The 16,635-nt window shown below is 38.7% G+C and overlaps 2 protein-coding genes across 6 annotated transcripts in view; one reads left to right on the top strand and one right to left on the bottom strand.

Annotated features, from left to right (window-relative positions):
- Positions 1-151: 151 nt before the first annotated feature.
- mia3 (MIA SH3 domain ER export factor 3) overlaps positions 152-16,635 on the bottom strand; it is a 21,657-nt gene continuing 5,173 nt past the window's right edge. For 3 of the 4 annotated variants that reach the window (XM_019345629.2, XM_019345630.2, XM_019345632.2), the window contains 24 exons: positions 15,056-15,364; positions 14,468-14,598; positions 8,733-8,864; positions 8,491-8,512; positions 8,313-8,401; positions 8,144-8,221; positions 7,914-8,024; positions 7,744-7,815; positions 7,534-7,638; positions 7,308-7,430; positions 7,090-7,177; positions 6,912-6,976; positions 6,724-6,814; positions 6,488-6,626; positions 6,129-6,291; positions 5,987-6,022; positions 5,812-5,879; positions 5,386-5,471; positions 5,014-5,127; positions 4,421-4,480; positions 4,288-4,334; positions 4,104-4,172; positions 3,256-3,634; positions 152-1,482 (listed from right to left, as the gene is read on the bottom strand). In XM_019345629.2, coding sequence (XP_019201174.1) covers positions 1,223-1,482; positions 3,256-3,634; positions 4,104-4,172; positions 4,288-4,334; positions 4,421-4,480; positions 5,014-5,127; positions 5,386-5,471; positions 5,812-5,879; positions 5,987-6,022; positions 6,129-6,291; positions 6,488-6,626; positions 6,724-6,814; positions 6,912-6,976; positions 7,090-7,177; positions 7,308-7,430; positions 7,534-7,638; positions 7,744-7,815; positions 7,914-8,024; positions 8,144-8,221; positions 8,313-8,401; positions 8,491-8,512; positions 8,733-8,864; positions 14,468-14,598; positions 15,056-15,364 — 2,837 coding nt within the window. In that variant the 3' untranslated portion in view covers positions 152-1,222. The remainder of the gene's footprint in view (positions 1,483-3,255; positions 3,635-4,103; positions 4,173-4,287; positions 4,335-4,420; positions 4,481-5,013; positions 5,128-5,385; positions 5,472-5,811; positions 5,880-5,986; positions 6,023-6,128; positions 6,292-6,487; positions 6,627-6,723; positions 6,815-6,911; positions 6,977-7,089; positions 7,178-7,307; positions 7,431-7,533; positions 7,639-7,743; positions 7,816-7,913; positions 8,025-8,143; positions 8,222-8,312; positions 8,402-8,490; positions 8,513-8,732; positions 8,865-14,467; positions 14,599-15,055; positions 15,365-16,635) is intronic. The other variant, XM_019345631.2, reaches the window with a different exon arrangement.
- Positions 10,166-16,635, top strand: part of taf1a (TATA box binding protein (TBP)-associated factor, RNA polymerase I, A) — a 21,879-nt gene continuing 15,409 nt past the window's right edge. The window contains exon 1 of one of the 2 annotated variants that reach the window (XM_019345636.2): positions 10,166-10,389. The gene's annotated coding sequence lies outside the window, so the exon portion shown is untranslated. Of the gene's footprint in view, positions 10,399-16,635 lie in introns of both variants that reach the window. The other variant, XM_019345635.2, reaches the window with a different exon arrangement.

Below are 16,635 nucleotides of genomic sequence, written 5' to 3'. Positions count from 1 at the left end.
GAGATGAAGCATGAATGAGAGTGTCTTCTGGACAGTGAGAAGCAGTGTGTATATTTACTCCTTACACATTCTTTTGGTAGTGGAGTAAGCGGGAAACGACTGAAAATTCACATGAACTCCCACTCAAGCATAAAAAATGTCTTGGAAAGTCTGAGAAACTTTTGTTGCACAGGTGGCCAACTTATTGACGTCATACTCAGACACACGGCAGGTCAAAGTAAATATTTGGTTAACTAAGAGCCGTTTTTGATTAATGGAGCAAATTCACGTATTTCAAATAATTTTTTTCCCCTCATATTTAATTTGAAATATGGCATTCTGTTGTAACACTTTCCCTCCACATAGAGACCTGGATTAGTTACAAAAGTTACATTTTAGTTGTAAACCAGAAAAAGAAAACCCAGGTAAATAACAGAAACTGTCATCATCACTCTGAGCAATAAAAAATGCAAACACATTGTCTCTGTACGTTTTCACATTCTGACTTAAAAGCACATGAACATGTTGGTGGAACGACTTCCCAGCTCAGCAAATCAGATTACCTGAGCAGCTTTTCTGTCCTTGTCCCACCAACAGCACAATCACTGAGCAGTAGACAGTAAACAGCAGCTTTCGGACCAACGTGTTTGTATAACAGCACAGATGTACGCCTTATTTCTTCACATATATTCTTCATCACACACCCTACAAAAACATCCTCAGTATTAACATACCACACACAGCTTTTATATTCTTTATTAATAAAAGTTCTACCAACATAGTAAAATAAGTTATACATCTGGCCGTCAAATTACACATTTGCTTTGAAGTTCGTACGTAAAGCAAAAGCTTTGGGAAAAATCATGGTATTCCTGAAATGCTAGAAGCTAAACCTCCCTCCTGTTTCTCCATTTTAAAAAACAATTTCCACAGGAAATGACATTAAAAAAAATCTGCCCCTTTAAAAATCATAGCTATATAATTTTCTTAAAGATCAACACAAATGAAAATCTGGCATAAAATGAAGTGTTATTGCACAGGCTGTTTAGAAAAGTGGCAACCCTTTCAGCTCACATTTCAGACATAACTGATCATTCTTTAATCTGCGGGCCTCGCTGTAAGAACATTTGCATCTGGACTATGAAAATAATCATGATCTTTGTTTGTACTGGATCTGGGTTGTTATTGTGACGGGTTTAGTTAATGGGGGTGTTTGAGTCCTCTGCCATAGCTGGTGGCATATTTAAGGCTTGACCATTTCTGGCCTGGCTGAGTCCTGAGGGGCCTCCTGCTTCATGTGCAGGTCTTGTCTGGGGACGCTGTGAGCGCCTACAGAGTTCTGGAGGGCATCGGGTGCAGGCTGGCCATAAGCATCACCAGGATGTGCTGGATGAGGCGGGGCACCTAGAGGCAGGTCCACAGGTTGGCCAGGGTGGTCACGTGGTGATGGGAAGCGCATGTCAGGAGGGAAGGGTGGACGAGGTCCCATGGGCCCACGGACACCTAAACAGGAAAATCGCAGGGAAATGATGGTCACAGAGACAAAAAGACCAAAGACCAGATCTGTACTTCTTTCAGGAAATAAGGAAGCCTTTGCCTTCTTCTGCCTCAGGGTCTTCCTACGCATAGACTTTAGTAGCCCCAAGTAGATGAACAGGGACCAGAATATATTCTGCAACTCATTTTTTTTCTTTTCATTTTTAAATCAGCACCACATTAGCATCTGCATTTCATTTACTTGTGGACAATCCCCTCCCTCCTATTCTGAAAGTTCAGCTACTGCTGACCAGCTCGCCCTGGCCCTTCCTGTTTCATGTTAGTCAGCAAGGATGAAAACTACTGCAGCAGATTATGTTATTTGCCATTTTTAGAAGAGAAGCATAAAGTTGGCATTATTTAATAAGAGATAAGCATTGTATATGTTCATCTCATAAGTCCAAGGAACCCCTCAGCTGCTACAAACAGAATCTAAATCTGCCAACAGCTGAGCTATTAGAAAGCCAGAATGCCACCTTAAACTAGTTAAAACCGAAGAGTTGATAAGGCGAACTATATGAATGGCTTCCCTGATCAGTTTATTACATATTTTTTAAGTCCAAGTAAGATTGGCTTGGTGTGATTAGAAACTTATGGTGGCTAATGTCAGCAAACGTCATGTATAAATATTTAAAAAAATAATAATATTTTTTTTAATCTCGTAACTCGGTTCATCATGTGGTACACTGCACTACTTTCTGCTCATTTACCATCACGCTATTATCCTCTTTGTTTATGAATACCTGCTCTTCATCAAATTTTAAGCATTGCAAGTGGCTACAAATGGAGTCTATTTCCGGGCTTTACCATAACACTGTCTCTACTTCAAGCTATCTGGCCTCACTCAACTCCACTGTGAATCATATCTAATAGCTTGCTGCTCTTCTTCTGCATGCTGAATTGGAATCTGAATCCGAAGGATACTGAAGATGATGACGACAGACTGTCTGTTGGCAGTTCAACTGATCTAAGTATGTCCCAGAGTTTGTGTTTTACTATAAATGATAGTAATAGTCTTTTCCAACTCTGTTTTACTAGTATTAAGCAAAGTCGTATAGAGGAGTTTGTCCTGTAAAGAGACTCATCCACCTCTCAAATGGCTGAAGTCATGACAGAGAGCATCTTTAGGGTGGTTTTCAACAGCTGGGGACATCATCTCAAAGATATGTCCACTGCAATCATGAATTCATGAACTGAAACATCCTGAAATGTGCTATTTTGGACTAGAAAATAAATCTTTTTGATTTAATCTTTATTTGACCTTATGGACAAAAGCCATTTTTAGTTTCCTATTTGCATGTTATTTTTGGTTTAAATACTACTAGCAATTTAATTTGTATTACTTGATGTTTTTATTTATTTCATTTTTATTCTGATGCTCCTGTTGAGTAATGTTGAAAATATATTTGATTATTTTCAAATTCATGTTTCCTGGGTCATTTTAATTTGTTGAGGGACAAGACAACATGGTGAGCCTAGAGCCTGAGGTTTGAACACAGGAAGTGGAGATAAGAGTTATGGAAATAATTGTTGACTAATCAAAGAAAAATTGGCAGCTTAGTCAACTACATAAATAAACGTTAGTTACAGCCCTACTCAGTACAACCATAACATTTGAATGAACTTTTCCCATTTTGGCTAAAACTAAAATGAGAAAGTCTGGCATACAAAGAGGTCCACATCAGGTTTATATGGACCTAAAAATATAGTGTTATAAATAAAACAAAAAGTTGAACGTACCCTGTGGAGGAAGCATCGGTCCAAAGTGATGAGGTGGAGGGGGACGGAATTGCGGTGGGAGTGGACCCCGGGGATCAATGCCTGGGCCAGGGCCTTGCCTGGGGGGAATTGCAAGTCCATTGGGGGGTCCAAACTCTCCTCCCATTGGTCCAGGCAGGGGCATACCTGGGTGTCCATTAGCTGGTAGGGGAGGACCTTGAAGAGGAGGAGGGCCAGGTGGGAGGTGATATGGGCCAGGTCGCGGTGGTCTGTAAGCCATGGGTGGTGGCAGACGGCCAGGAGGGAGCATTGGGTCGTAGGGTGCAGGACCAGGTGGAGGTCCGTGGACCATGGGTCCAGGTGAGTCCCTGATTGGTGATGCTATGAAGGATCCTGGACCCTAGAAAACAAACAAAACAAACAAACATGAAAATTTGAAGTGACAACTTTCATGAGAGTACAGATGGGCTAACACTTTGTCATGCAGTGAAATGATCCAGAAACCACACAGTGCATTTAGCCAGGGTTTAATCACATGACCACTAACCACACACCATGGTTATTTGGATTAAAAACAAGCCACTTTCATAGCATCTTGGTATATGACACACATACTCTGCAATTTTTCATAACCCCAGTATTTCCAAGACACATTTTTGAGTTGCTGTTTCTTTCAGTGCAGTGAGATGAAAAACACACTAAGCCTAAAAAAAAAATAAAAAATGTTTAGTCAGCCCCAGAGAAGAAGAAGAAGAAGAAAAAAAGCCTTTGATCCCCTTCCAAATCCAAATCCAGCTTTAGGGAAGAGGATGTGGAGTGCTTCAATACACCTTCACACCAACACCTGGACTGACAGCATCTGTACTCACTGCCTCTGGATTCTCTGTGGAGACCTCAGCCTTAGTCTCTGTTTTTATCTGTGGATCTACTGCTTGTGTCTGTTTCAGAGTAGGACAAACACAGTGGAAATGCAGCAGGAGCTCTAAGTCCACACATGAAAGGAGAGATGGGATCACATAAAAATGGGTTTGATATGATTAAACAGAAACTTACAGATGCATCCAGGTTTGCTGGAGATGAGCTACGTGGGCCCATCATGTCTGAAAGAGGGGAAACAGCACTGCATTAATAACAGGTTCAAAATAAACGCAAACCCTTTGAAACACACAAACTACAGAGGACATACCCATCCCAGAGATGTGTTTTTCAGGGTAACGACCATGGGGATCTGATGGAGGTCGAGGACCTGAGGGTAGAAAAAGACAAAACTATGAATAACCAAAACTCCATGGAGCACCTTTGCAGGGAAAACACAGCTGTAACACACACAGAAAGAGGAAACAAAGAGACTGTACACCCTAGGGAAAAAATAAATAAATCAGAGGTACAAAAAAAGAAAAAAAAAAAACGCTTGCATTTAAATCAAATCATCTTTGATGTCTAATAATAACTTATTCACACATACACATACAAATTCAGCAAATCTTCTTCCACAATCTCATCTTCTTGTTCTTAATGAAACAAAAGCAAAAGCACATTTCAACAGAAACAAGCAAATGATCCAACTGAAAGGGGAGGGAGGGGGAAAATAAGAGCTGGTACCAGAAGGAATCAGGATGCAATACACACTAGGAAAAAATATAAAAGGAAAACTTGAGGTGAGAGAGCTGAAAAGAAAATAAAGTCAGGAGGGAAAGAGGAGAGAGATGAGGTTGTAACGAAGAGTGATGTTCCACTTGGGTAAAAAGGAAGTGGGGGAAGCAATCCACTTGGACTCACCAAACGGGTCAATTCTCCGAGCAACTGGGGCAGAAGGAGGACGCCTGGGACCCTCAATCATTATAGGTGGGGATGGTGCACCCCCACTCACGGGAGAGGGTCCGTATGAGTCACCTGTTACAATTGAACCGTCAATTTACCAAAACAAAAGAACTGCAGCTGACAAAACAACAAGTCATGCAATAAAGAGGTCCTGCAAGAAAAATCAAGCACATGAACAGGACAAATACACAATCACAACACATATGAGGCAAAACTGGAGGCAAAACTGGAGTCCCCCACCAAACAGAAAACAGTATCATCTTCAGTGGTTCTTCAGGATGACAGCTGAGCTGATGGAAATAAAATAGAGGGTGAGATGTGCCTGCTTACCTTGGCGAGGGCCTGCAGGCTGACCAGAGTTTGGTCTGAAGAGAGGAGCGCGGCGCTCATTGAGCTGAGAGGTGAGTACAGCCAATCTGTGAATAGGAAGAAAAACAGCTCAGATGCAGTTAAACTGGGCTGTGACTAACGGTAATTTTAATTATCTGATGAAAATGTAACAGAGCAAGTGGTGACGTCATTAAATAATTTCACAGTTTGTCCAAAAGAAACAAAACAATCAATAGCCTCCAAGCTATTCAGCCTGAAGTCACATTAAGCAGTAATAGGAACAGCTATGATGTGCGGTAACCACTGTTTAGTGGTTTTTTCAGGCTTTCGCAACTTCCTGTATAGAAACAGCCTCATTATGAGTAACAAACAACATTTCTGATATTCCACAACAACAAGGAAGCTTTAACAACTGCCAAAACTCACTTTTCACGAAGCTTCGATGATTCGAGCTTCTCTTGGTTTAGAGCTCGCTCTGCATTACGAGCATTCACCTGCAGGCAGCGCAAAGAAGCAGAGTAACGCTTTAGCTCAATATTAATCTTACACAGACTGAATAAATTATTTATAGAAACTGTAAATAAACGGTGTAGAAACATACCCAGTTTGAGTGAGTTTTGTTCTCCTGCTCTTTGATCTAAAGAAAGAAAATCACATTCAGCCGAGATTCAGATTGGAGTAATGTTTTTATTTTGTTGGCTAATTTGTAAACGTTAAGATAAAAAAACAAACACACAGTCTACCTGCTCTTTGTAGACTTCCTCAGTCTTCTTCATCTGGTCCTCCATCTCATTAATGCGCTGCCTTAAGATTTTAACCTGCTCCTCAGCTTCAACAGCTTTCCCTCCAACCTCCGACAGCAGATTCTCTTTGCTGCGCCGCTCCAGCTCCTCCTTCGTTAATTTCCTGTGTGCGCACAGAAACATAGTGACTCCCAGTCCTCCCACAAATCATGACTGATGAGAGGTTTCACTTACTCATCATCATCATCATTCATGGTGTAAAGACAGCAAGTAAAATTTACAACTACAAAAATACAGACGACTTTCAGACATTCAGGACAGGAAGTAACAATTTCTAATCTGCTGAAGACTTCACTTACTGCTGCAGAGCATTTTCCTTCTGCTGATACATTTCGACCATGATTTCGTTTTTCTGCTGGAGGATCTTGAACTGGTTTTCAATGTGGCTCTTCTCACTTTTCAGAGTTGAGATTGCATGTTCAAGCTCCTGGTGTTGCTCTGTTTTAAAATAAAACAAAAAGGAGTTTAGTGGGATGCAGATACCCATTTTCAACTGAATTACACAACTTCTTAATTAATCTAATTCAAAATGTACCTTCCATTGCCTTCCTGGACTTTTCTTCATTCAGTAGTTTTGTCATGAAGCGATCCCGCTCTTCTTCAACTACAGCAAGAGTGGTCTGAACCTGTAGAGAAAAATACAAGAAAATGCACTAACATTTTGAAACCGAACAATCCTCTATAAACTAAATATAAGCTTTACAACATCTGTTGATATCTCACCCTAGAAACATCCATCATCTGTTTGATTCTGTTCTTTATGGTCGTCTTCTTGTCTGTAAGAGACACTGAAAGAACAACAAAACACTATATTATTAAACAGTGGTTAATGAAACAACTTGTCGTATTTCATCCACACATTTACGATATCCCTTAATATTTTGATAAACTACAAACTTACCAGGTGCTACTTCACCATTGGCCAAAACTTTGGTGTCACCTTTTTGTAAATCACAAGCTTCCAGGTCAGACAGAAGTTCAGACAGCACCTGAAGTAGACATATTGTGCAAGAGTGAGACGATTTAATACAGATTTAATAAATAAATAAATAATAACAAATAAATAAATAATAACAAAAATCAGGAAGAGCTATGACAGTAGTTAGTGAAAAAAATGACCTCCACATTGTGATCTTTGAGCACCACAGAGTCCTCCAGTTCTTTCTGGGACTTCTGATAGACTTTAATCTTCTCATTAAGCTCTGTGTGTTTTTCCTCCCAGCTTTTAATGGTGGCCTTCAGCTGTTAGAAAAGACAGGGCATAAATTAAATCTGATGAAATATTCAGATTTATGACAAGAGAAAAAGAGAAATAAAAGAAGAGAAATATCCATATCTGTCTTACTGTTTTGTTCTCGCCCTTTAAGGCAGCAAACTCTTTCTCAAGACATTTTTGTTGAACGTTTCGGGCATCTTCGCGAATCTTGGCTTCATCCAGGAGAACAGTAGTCTATGGATGAAAGAAAACAGTTTATAAGATAAATTAAAGCTAAAAGGTCAAAGTAACACTACAGAGTTTGCAAAAAAAAAAAACAAATCCCAAAAGGATTTGTACCTTAGAGAGCGCTTCCTGCATTTTTTTCCTGTTAGCTTGTAGCTTCTCGTTTAACTTCTCTAATTTCTCAATCTGTTAAAATAAAAATAATAATAATGATAATAATTGCAGCATGAATCAGCGAAAAGAATGCAAATAACAACGAGCAGAAAGCAAAATTAAACACTTACTCTTGTTTCATTTTGGAGAGTGTTTGCCCGCTCTTCCTCCAGTAGCTGTGCGTATTTGTCCTTTTCCTCTGCCATCTGTTTATTCAATGTTTCAGCCTGTAAGACTTTACTCTGCAAACAGTAACGAAAAAAAATTAACGACAACCCTTCACCAAATAACTGAGTGTCAACAAAGATTTAACCCAGTTACGTAAGACTAAATACATATGAGAAAGACTCTTACTGCTTACCTCTAGCTCTTGCATCTTTTTCACTGCACAACTAACAGTTTCCTTTGACTGTTTTTGATTTTCTTTCAGTTGTTCAGTCTTTTACAAAAAGAAGAAAACATGAATCAGATGTGTTTTGTTTGTTTTTGTCCAGGAGAAACTCAGCAACATTTCTCTTTATGGGGCTCACCTGTTTCTGGAGTTCAGCCATTTTGGCAAGAGCTTCATCCTTTTCCTTTTTGTGCACCTGGATTTGCTCTCTGAGTGTTTTTTCATCCACTTTTCCAATAACACAAAGCACACAATCAATGAGGCCGTACACATATACATTTTGTCATGTTGTGCAAAAATTATAACTGAAAACTTACCGAGGTACTCTTTCTTCTTTATCTTTAAAAAATGAAAATTAAAAAAATCAATTTTGAATCTTACAGTGTATAATATCATCCAACAATGACCTAAACAGAAAAGATTTTATACTGTATATAACTCAATCCAATGGGAGTATAACCCAGGGGGATACAAAGCCTTATTAAATCAAAGCTCATACAAATAATATTGGCATTTTACTGGCGCCAAATAAACAGAGCAGCAATATCACAACACTTACTGCCAGCACAGTCCTCCAGAAGAAAAGGGTGAAGGTCACTACTCCAACCAAAGCAGTGATGACAACAGTTTGCCAAGGACAGCCAAACAAAGTTTCTCCTGGCTTCCACTCTTCAGGCAGCAATGAAATCATCTGAAGAGACAAAAAAACCCACAACCACAGCTTTAACTCCGGAGAATGAAATTAAACTGGAAACAGATGGTTAAAATAGCACTATGCAATTAAATTATATCGATTTCTAGTTACAAACACAGCTTTCAACAGTGGTGAAAAGAAGATTGAAAATTATTTTCATAGTGATGCTCTTATTTTGTCTTGTGTTATAACTTGATTGCACTTTTCCGTATCTCTAAAAATTCAAACAGCCTGCGGTAGATTTACTTCAGCTCTAGCCAAGATGATTATAAGAGATGTTTGTCAACAAGGAAGGAAGAGCTGAACAGTTAATCACAGAAAAAAACAATAGTGTCATGCTCTCCTATACAATCATTTTCTCATTTTGCCTATCGCAACATCACCTTTTCCTCTCAGTAAAAGCCTAAGTTCAGGCTATGGCATGAATACTTTGGTTTACAAAAATGTTTTTTTATTTAGCTCAAATACACTTAATTAAAAAGAGACAACAGAGTTACCATGTTTCAAAATGTATCAAAAATAATTATGACTATAATTCTGGCTGTAAAATAAATAAACAAAAAAGCCCAATGGAAAAAGAAACAATACAATATACAATAAAAACACTGCAGAAGCTCTGATTAAACATCAAATTAAATCTACCATTAGACTAAGACACTGTGCATACATTTACCAAACTATGACACTTCACTAAAGAGTCATCTGTAACTCAAATAAGCACTCATTACAACCAAGATTAGCAAGAGTAACAAGAAGAGCATCTCTGTCCCACAACGAATCTTAAGGCTGAAAGGCTACTGCAGCAGCAGAGGTGCCACTCTTGTAAGCTAGAACAGGAAATTAAGGATATGACTGACATGGGCTGACCAGGATTGGACAACAGAACACTGGAAAACATTGCCAAGCCCCCAAGTATTTATCTAATAAAGTGTCCGGTGAGTGTATGTGATAAAGGACACAGGATTGATATAAAAAAAACACAAAAAGATTCGTCTACACTCTCAGTTTAGTCACCAAAATAATTCTGTTGGTTATTTATTAACATAAAAAAATAACATGTTTTCTACATTGTTCTATACATACATTTTGAAGTGATGTATGAAGCATTTAATACATTACTTGATTAGGGAGCAATTCATACTATAAGCTTTTCTCTTTCACAAGCTAGGTGGGTTTCACTTTATAGTTAAACTAGCTTCATTTATGCCCAGTCATACCAAACCGAGCGTATTAGTCCAATCACAAAGAAACCTTTGAACTCCCCATGAGGCAACAGTAGCAAACATATACACGCTCTCACTCCGTGGCTCTAATAAAATACAGGGATTACAGCTGCCTTAATACTAATGGCAAATATTAAAAGCCTCTCTTCAATTTACTACTTTTCAATTCTAAATGTTCAATACAAATTTAACAAAGGCTGGGCTGTAAGAACAGTTAGATAGCAACGAAAAGGGCACAGGACAGTGAAAGGTCTTCAATCAAATATACAAGACCCGGTCGACTGCTGCTAATGCTAAAGGCAAGTTTGGTGAGTAGATTTAGGACCAGGAACCGTCCAAGTCATTATCCATCAGCCACCTGCTAATTAACACGTCATGGTTAAGGCCATGACAGCGTAAATAATAATATTCATATGTGTGTCCGTCTGGCTTTTTTTTTTTTTTTTTAATACTGTAATGAATACTTACATGTTGCAGTCCCTTCACAAAAACCACATATGTGTGCTCCGGTTCCATGACAGGCAGGGATAATGTCTCCCTCTCCATTCTCGTGTTTAAAAACAAGAACGGAACTAGCCAGATGCTAGTTTGACAGGTATCAGCTAGCTGCCTAGCACGTTAGCTATCCACAAAGTAACTGTATTGTTAGGCAAAGGCTCGGTATCCAGGAGCGTTAATGTCTCCCGCGTACGAAAGACAAATAAGCGGTCGTTAGACAAATGGACAACGTAAAATAGTAGAGATAGGAGTTGGTAACAACGACTTGCTAACGGTAATTACAGATCACCCGTCAAATCCCATTCACAGCTGTTATCGTGAAGCAACGGTCGTTAGCAGAGTTGGTGGTTCTGATTATGGATAACGACTGTAGCGACCAAAAAAGGCTACACTAACTCAACAACACATTATCTGCCTGTACATGCCACAATAAGGCCGTTAGCCACAGCAGCCAGCTCAGCACCGGCTGTGTTGAACTTCAGCCTATACCGCGACAGTCAACAAGGCAGGGGGAGGGCCGGAGGGGGCATTCAGGGAAAACTGGAAATTTGAGTTCTCACATAATGCACCACACTTCCAGAGCAAGACCGACGTCTGTTACATGTAGGGCGACCAGGTGTACCCACACGATTTTAATCCTCTGTCCCACATTTTGGCTGGCTCAACAAAAGTCTCTAAAGTCATGCAAGTCTCCCGAGTCTCCAGCTCCTCAAAAACTATATATGGGGAAAAGAGTTTATTCATGCAGAAAAATGTGGGGTAGTGGAATGCAACATTGCAATTTCTGGTATCTATTCAAAATTATATACAGTATAAAGTATACTATTATATAAAGTATATACAGACCCAGCTTTGCCTGTGTAAACACTTTTAAGAGCCGCATGTAATGATTTATGAGGTGAATGCATCATCAATATCTGATGCTTAATCTGAATCCGTTTTTATGACAACTAAATTATGTGATTTTTGCATTAATTGGTTAACAAATCACAAGCACCTTTGACTATTTTTTCCCACGTTTTTTCTTTTTTTTGAAGCGCTGGAATTTAAATGTGCCCTCTGGGCAACCACTTTATGTCAACCCCTGTTATTTTAAATGTGCTTAATAAATAAAAATGACTTGATAGTGAACCAAAAAGGGTTCTTATACTATACTTAAATTACTTAAATATTTTCATGTTCAGGATATATATTTTTTCAGTTCCAGTAAAATTTAACACTGAAGTAAGTGTTAAATTGAGTGACATGAGAACAAATTATGGCAGAACAGGAAGAAGGAAGTTGAGCGAAGTGTGGACAGGGCTGTGGGGATGTTTGAACAGACATGCTTACTGTTTGATGTAACTGAAGCGACATACTGATCTCAGACGAGATAAACTAAAGGATCAATCCTATCACACAAGTATTGATCAGATAATAGTACCAACGCTGGTATCTATATAATCAATATTTAGATCGATCCATCCCCTCCTATTTTCAGAGCAGCAAGACAAGTGTCTGCCCCAAATATTGCGACAATGCCCTACATTTTGACTGGCTCTACAAAAGTCCTCGCCAGTGATTCTCATATAGGGCAATCACAGGCCAATAAAACACATGTGAGGCAAAGATTTTGCTGGTGTAGTACAATGTGGGGTAAAGTACTAAAGCCTATTAATACATCTTTTCAGTTATACAAATGATGCATACTAACTTGACTGTGTTTTACTTGAAAGTAATTTGTCCACAAAACAGTGGATCATCTGCCTCCATTTCACCCTATTCCTTGCATTCTCCTCTGTCACACCAACCCTCTGATATCCTGCTGAGCATCTTGGTCACTTCCAATAAAATCTGAGCATCTTTAACTTTGTCATCTCCAGCTGAGGCTCCTATCTTTTTATTAGTGATGAGCATAAATGGAAACTAAAGTTTATAATTGGTCCTATGGAACAGTTTTCTGTACACGCTTCTAACAGCTGTCATTCCAGCCTTTCTGTCTGCTAATCATCTTTGGGTTTTAGCAGGGATGCATCCAAGTTCTTTTTGAGTTGTTTTGTTCTGACACAAATCCATTTTTGTAAATTAGAGTCATTTAAAATGTGGGACACTGTCTCGATATAAAAATGCTGTACAGTCTCACACTCCTGATGACACTAGACTCACAAGAAACATTTGGGTTTAAAAATTGATGGGCTGAACTATGAATGCTTCCCTGCTGAAAGTACTTTCATGCTTTCAGCTGTTCGCTTATTTCCCAAGAGGTTGCCACACAGGAGGGAACCACATGTTGATTTGTTACAGATACTACACCGGATGCCCTTCCCACTAGCTTGTGACCCCTGAGGCTGGCTTTGTGTCTCCTCCCAGTCTTGAACCAGTGATCTTATGAACCATTTGCTCTATGAATGCCTCCCTACTAAAACCCCAAAATTATTACCACAGAGATAAGAGGTGGAAATTTTAACAGTTACAGTGATGCAAACAGGAAATGCAAGACTGCACAAAGACTGCCACATAGGACCATAAACAAACTTCAATTTCTCTTTATGTCTATTCTATAGACATCGAGTTTAACTAAATTACAGTAAATCAAAGTTTATTTGTGATTGACCTGATCAATGCCAAACCTGTAACCTGCACAGTATGTGTGTATTCATGTTTTAAGTTAGATCAAAATCCCTCTCAGCATTAGCAACGCGTCCCACAGAGTCTTCGCAAACAAACCCCTTTCATCACATTTAGTTTGCTGGGATCTGGTTACCCTAGCAACATGAAATATGGTGCGGAACGATATCACAGAGGCCAGTACCTTTCTGGTCTGTGTACTGTTCATTTACGAGTAATATTTCTAAGCCACTCTAAGTTCAAATGACATAGAAAATTTTGGTAGGGATGGGTAGCTCGAAACAGACGTTTCGACACTGTGTCAAGCCTCCGAAGCAGAGATGTTTTGAAAATCTGCTCTGAAGCATGGTTCAGATTTTTTTCTGTTTTGCTGGAGGTGCCAAGCTGTCATGGCTGTTGTTCTTCCACACGATAACGAGGCCTCTGTTTGTTAAATGAGTAAATTGTTAAATTGTTTCTTCATACTTCAATCATTCAATCCAATAAATCACACCAAAAAGAGTCAATAGGATACTCAACTCTGCTGCTCACCCCAAAATGTGATTTTCCTTATAAATTTGCAGCATTTAAGGGTAAATAAACAAGCACTCCAACAGTTCCAAGAACACTGTTACAACAAAGAAATTATTAACCAAACACAAATTTCATTACTTTTTGTGCCAAGTTTACTCTGTCCCAAAATGTTTACTCTAGACAAAGAAGGAACAATATATGTGATAGCATAACTGGCCTTGATTTGCAATATGAGAATAAGAAGCTCTGCAAAGTCAAACAGGTAAAGAAGTCCTACAATATCGTTCAATAACAGTCAATTTTGAATTTCCTAGTATTTTTAGTGTGTCCCTATGAACTGTGAGCGATATTAGGGTGTCCTGGGATAGGGTTAAAAAGTATATAATACGTTTTTTCTTTCCTACTTCCTTTAAAGAAGCCCTCAAGGGAACATTTGTTTATTCATTTATCTGTGCGGCACTCAAACCAGCAACAGATATTTAGCACACGCAGACAGAGGAGATGATAGAGAACTAATTTCCTAGTTTAACTTGTTCCTTAAAAATCTGCATGTTTGTGCTTCTTCCCTGCACATGACAGAGAGAGATCAGAAAAATCTGACATTATTTTGCCGTTTTTATTGTCAGATCATCGAGACTGATTGCAGATTTAGATTCATTTGGATGTTGCTGAAATATTTCACAAATTAGACTAGTGAATTAGATCAGTGGTGAATCTAATGTATACAGGATGTGGTGTATACAATGGAGGTACACTCACCACAGTGATCCACTCTGCAGTTTTATTCGTGATCATTGCAAGGATGCAGCCCGTGTAAACAAGCCCTGTTGAGAATAACCCCACTTCTTCTTCTTGCACTTCGGACACTGGTTCCATGGAGTCCATAGACCCTTATCAAACAAAATTTACCAGTTAGTAAGTCTGCTTGTTATTGCTGGATTATGTAAAGCTCTTCTATTACAGAATATAGTTAAAATATCAACATAAAGGCAAAACCAAATACAACTAATATAGTGTAACTTTAGTATGATAAAACCGGAGGAAGCGTAATGTGACAGATTTGCTGACCTCAAGATTATCCCATTTTATTGTAGCCAAAGTCCAAAATTCTCAGAATGCGTTTACATGTTCTAAATATTTCACAAAAGCAATTATATTTTATAAGGAATCAAACATTTATGCCCCTTTTTGTGACCATGGCACACTAAGGTTCAAGGCACAATTTCAATGGGGAACCTGTACTACCATTTACACCACACAGCCTCTATGTAATCTTACATATTATAACTGTTGGTGGAAACCTGCAATTTATTTCCACTATACCATTGCTCTAAAGACATTACCAACCTGAGGGTGAGTGTTCAACCTCAACACCAAGCCCCATGTCCAAGGCATTTTCCAGGGTGGCTTGAGGCACCTTTTGCATGTCATCAGATGTGCTGAGGCTCAGCGGATTGTCTTCGTTTTTATTAAAGTGTCCACCATCTTCCTCCACGCTAACGTCCGGTCTAACCAGCTGTTCCTCTTCAACCTCAGCTGGCTTTTCTTCAGGATCCGTTATTGTCAGGTTGTCATCGCTCTCGGCCTTTGGTATTGTGTCCAATTCTTCCTCAGCAATGTGTGGCACATCTTCTTTAACATTCAATTCCTGTTCATCTGAGATGGAAACATAGGGAAAAAAACCCAATAATGCTTAACTTTAAGATTAAACATTTTAAATCTAGAACTAGCCTCTAGATTGCATGACATCTGCAGAGCAAACACAAATTCTCTGGGAAATGACACTTGAAATAAATAAATTAATACATGGTTATCATGCAAATCAGTTTTGGCTTTGTGAAAAAAGAATTATTCAAGAGAAATGCATTACTAATATGAAATACAGTTATTTTTAACATTACAAGAAAGGGTTAGAGTTATTCTGAAATTCGAATCTCTTATGGATTTTCATAACCCTTTCCTATGTCAACTCTGAAGATAAGGAAACACATTATGTCTCTTCACTATCAGCATGCAGCTGAGCTGTCCTTGTGGCCCACTGAAGAGCCAAAATACCCAGCGCCATCACTGGACTGTCACGTTATCAGTCTCCTAAAAGATTGACTTAGACTAATGTGTTTTCAGACCTCCTCAAATAGAAGTACATCAACAAATAGATAGGGATAACCCCAGAAAATCCACTACAGTGACCATCTGCTTAATGCTTGAGCTATACTTAAATTGGTATATTGAGTGAAAATGAAACCATTGGTTCAGAAGACAAAACAGCAAACAAAGTGAGAGAAAAGATGGAACGTTTGGAATAGTTTCTCCTCTGTTATTGTTGTAAAATAGCCTTAAGAGGGTTTTTTTCTGGATTGGAGTTTGAGTAAAATAAGCTATTTGAGGACAGTTCACTAAACTCTTGGGCCTTTTTGCAATTTTTTTACCTTTTAAAAAGTTTTTTTTAATTTTCTGTAATGAAATTATGAACATTTCCTTTTAATTTATGTCACAGTCTTATGGCACTGTGTTCACTGATAGTCAACTTATCTAAAATTTCACCTAAAAAAAGTTGATTTGACTAGCTGACTACACTGAAAAAACCAAGGGGAAGTTTCTAATGTCAAAGAGAATGAGAAGAAAACATGTTTTTCTTTCCCTTTGTGACCACAATTAATTGTTGTTAGGTTGGTAGGAAAAGCAGGAAATTCTATCTCAACGGCTCCATTACTGTTGGGTGTGAACTGAACTCCCTTTGAACGTGATGACGACACTATCTATTTATCTGGAAACAAGATGCTGGATATCTGCTTCGTCACAGTATCAAATTCTGCATTCACTTTGATTATAAACTGATGCAATGAACATATGTCTAATAGCACAACTGTCCATGTTTAAAGCAGAATAAGCAACCACAGAGACATGTAAGCCTTTATGTACTCAAG

Source organism: Oreochromis niloticus, linkage group LG15, assembly GCF_001858045.2.
Source record: "Oreochromis niloticus isolate F11D_XX linkage group LG15, O_niloticus_UMD_NMBU, whole genome shotgun sequence".
Lineage (NCBI taxonomy): Eukaryota > Metazoa > Chordata > Actinopteri > Cichliformes > Cichlidae > Oreochromis > Oreochromis niloticus.
This window is presented reverse-complemented; position numbering and strand designations above follow the sequence as displayed.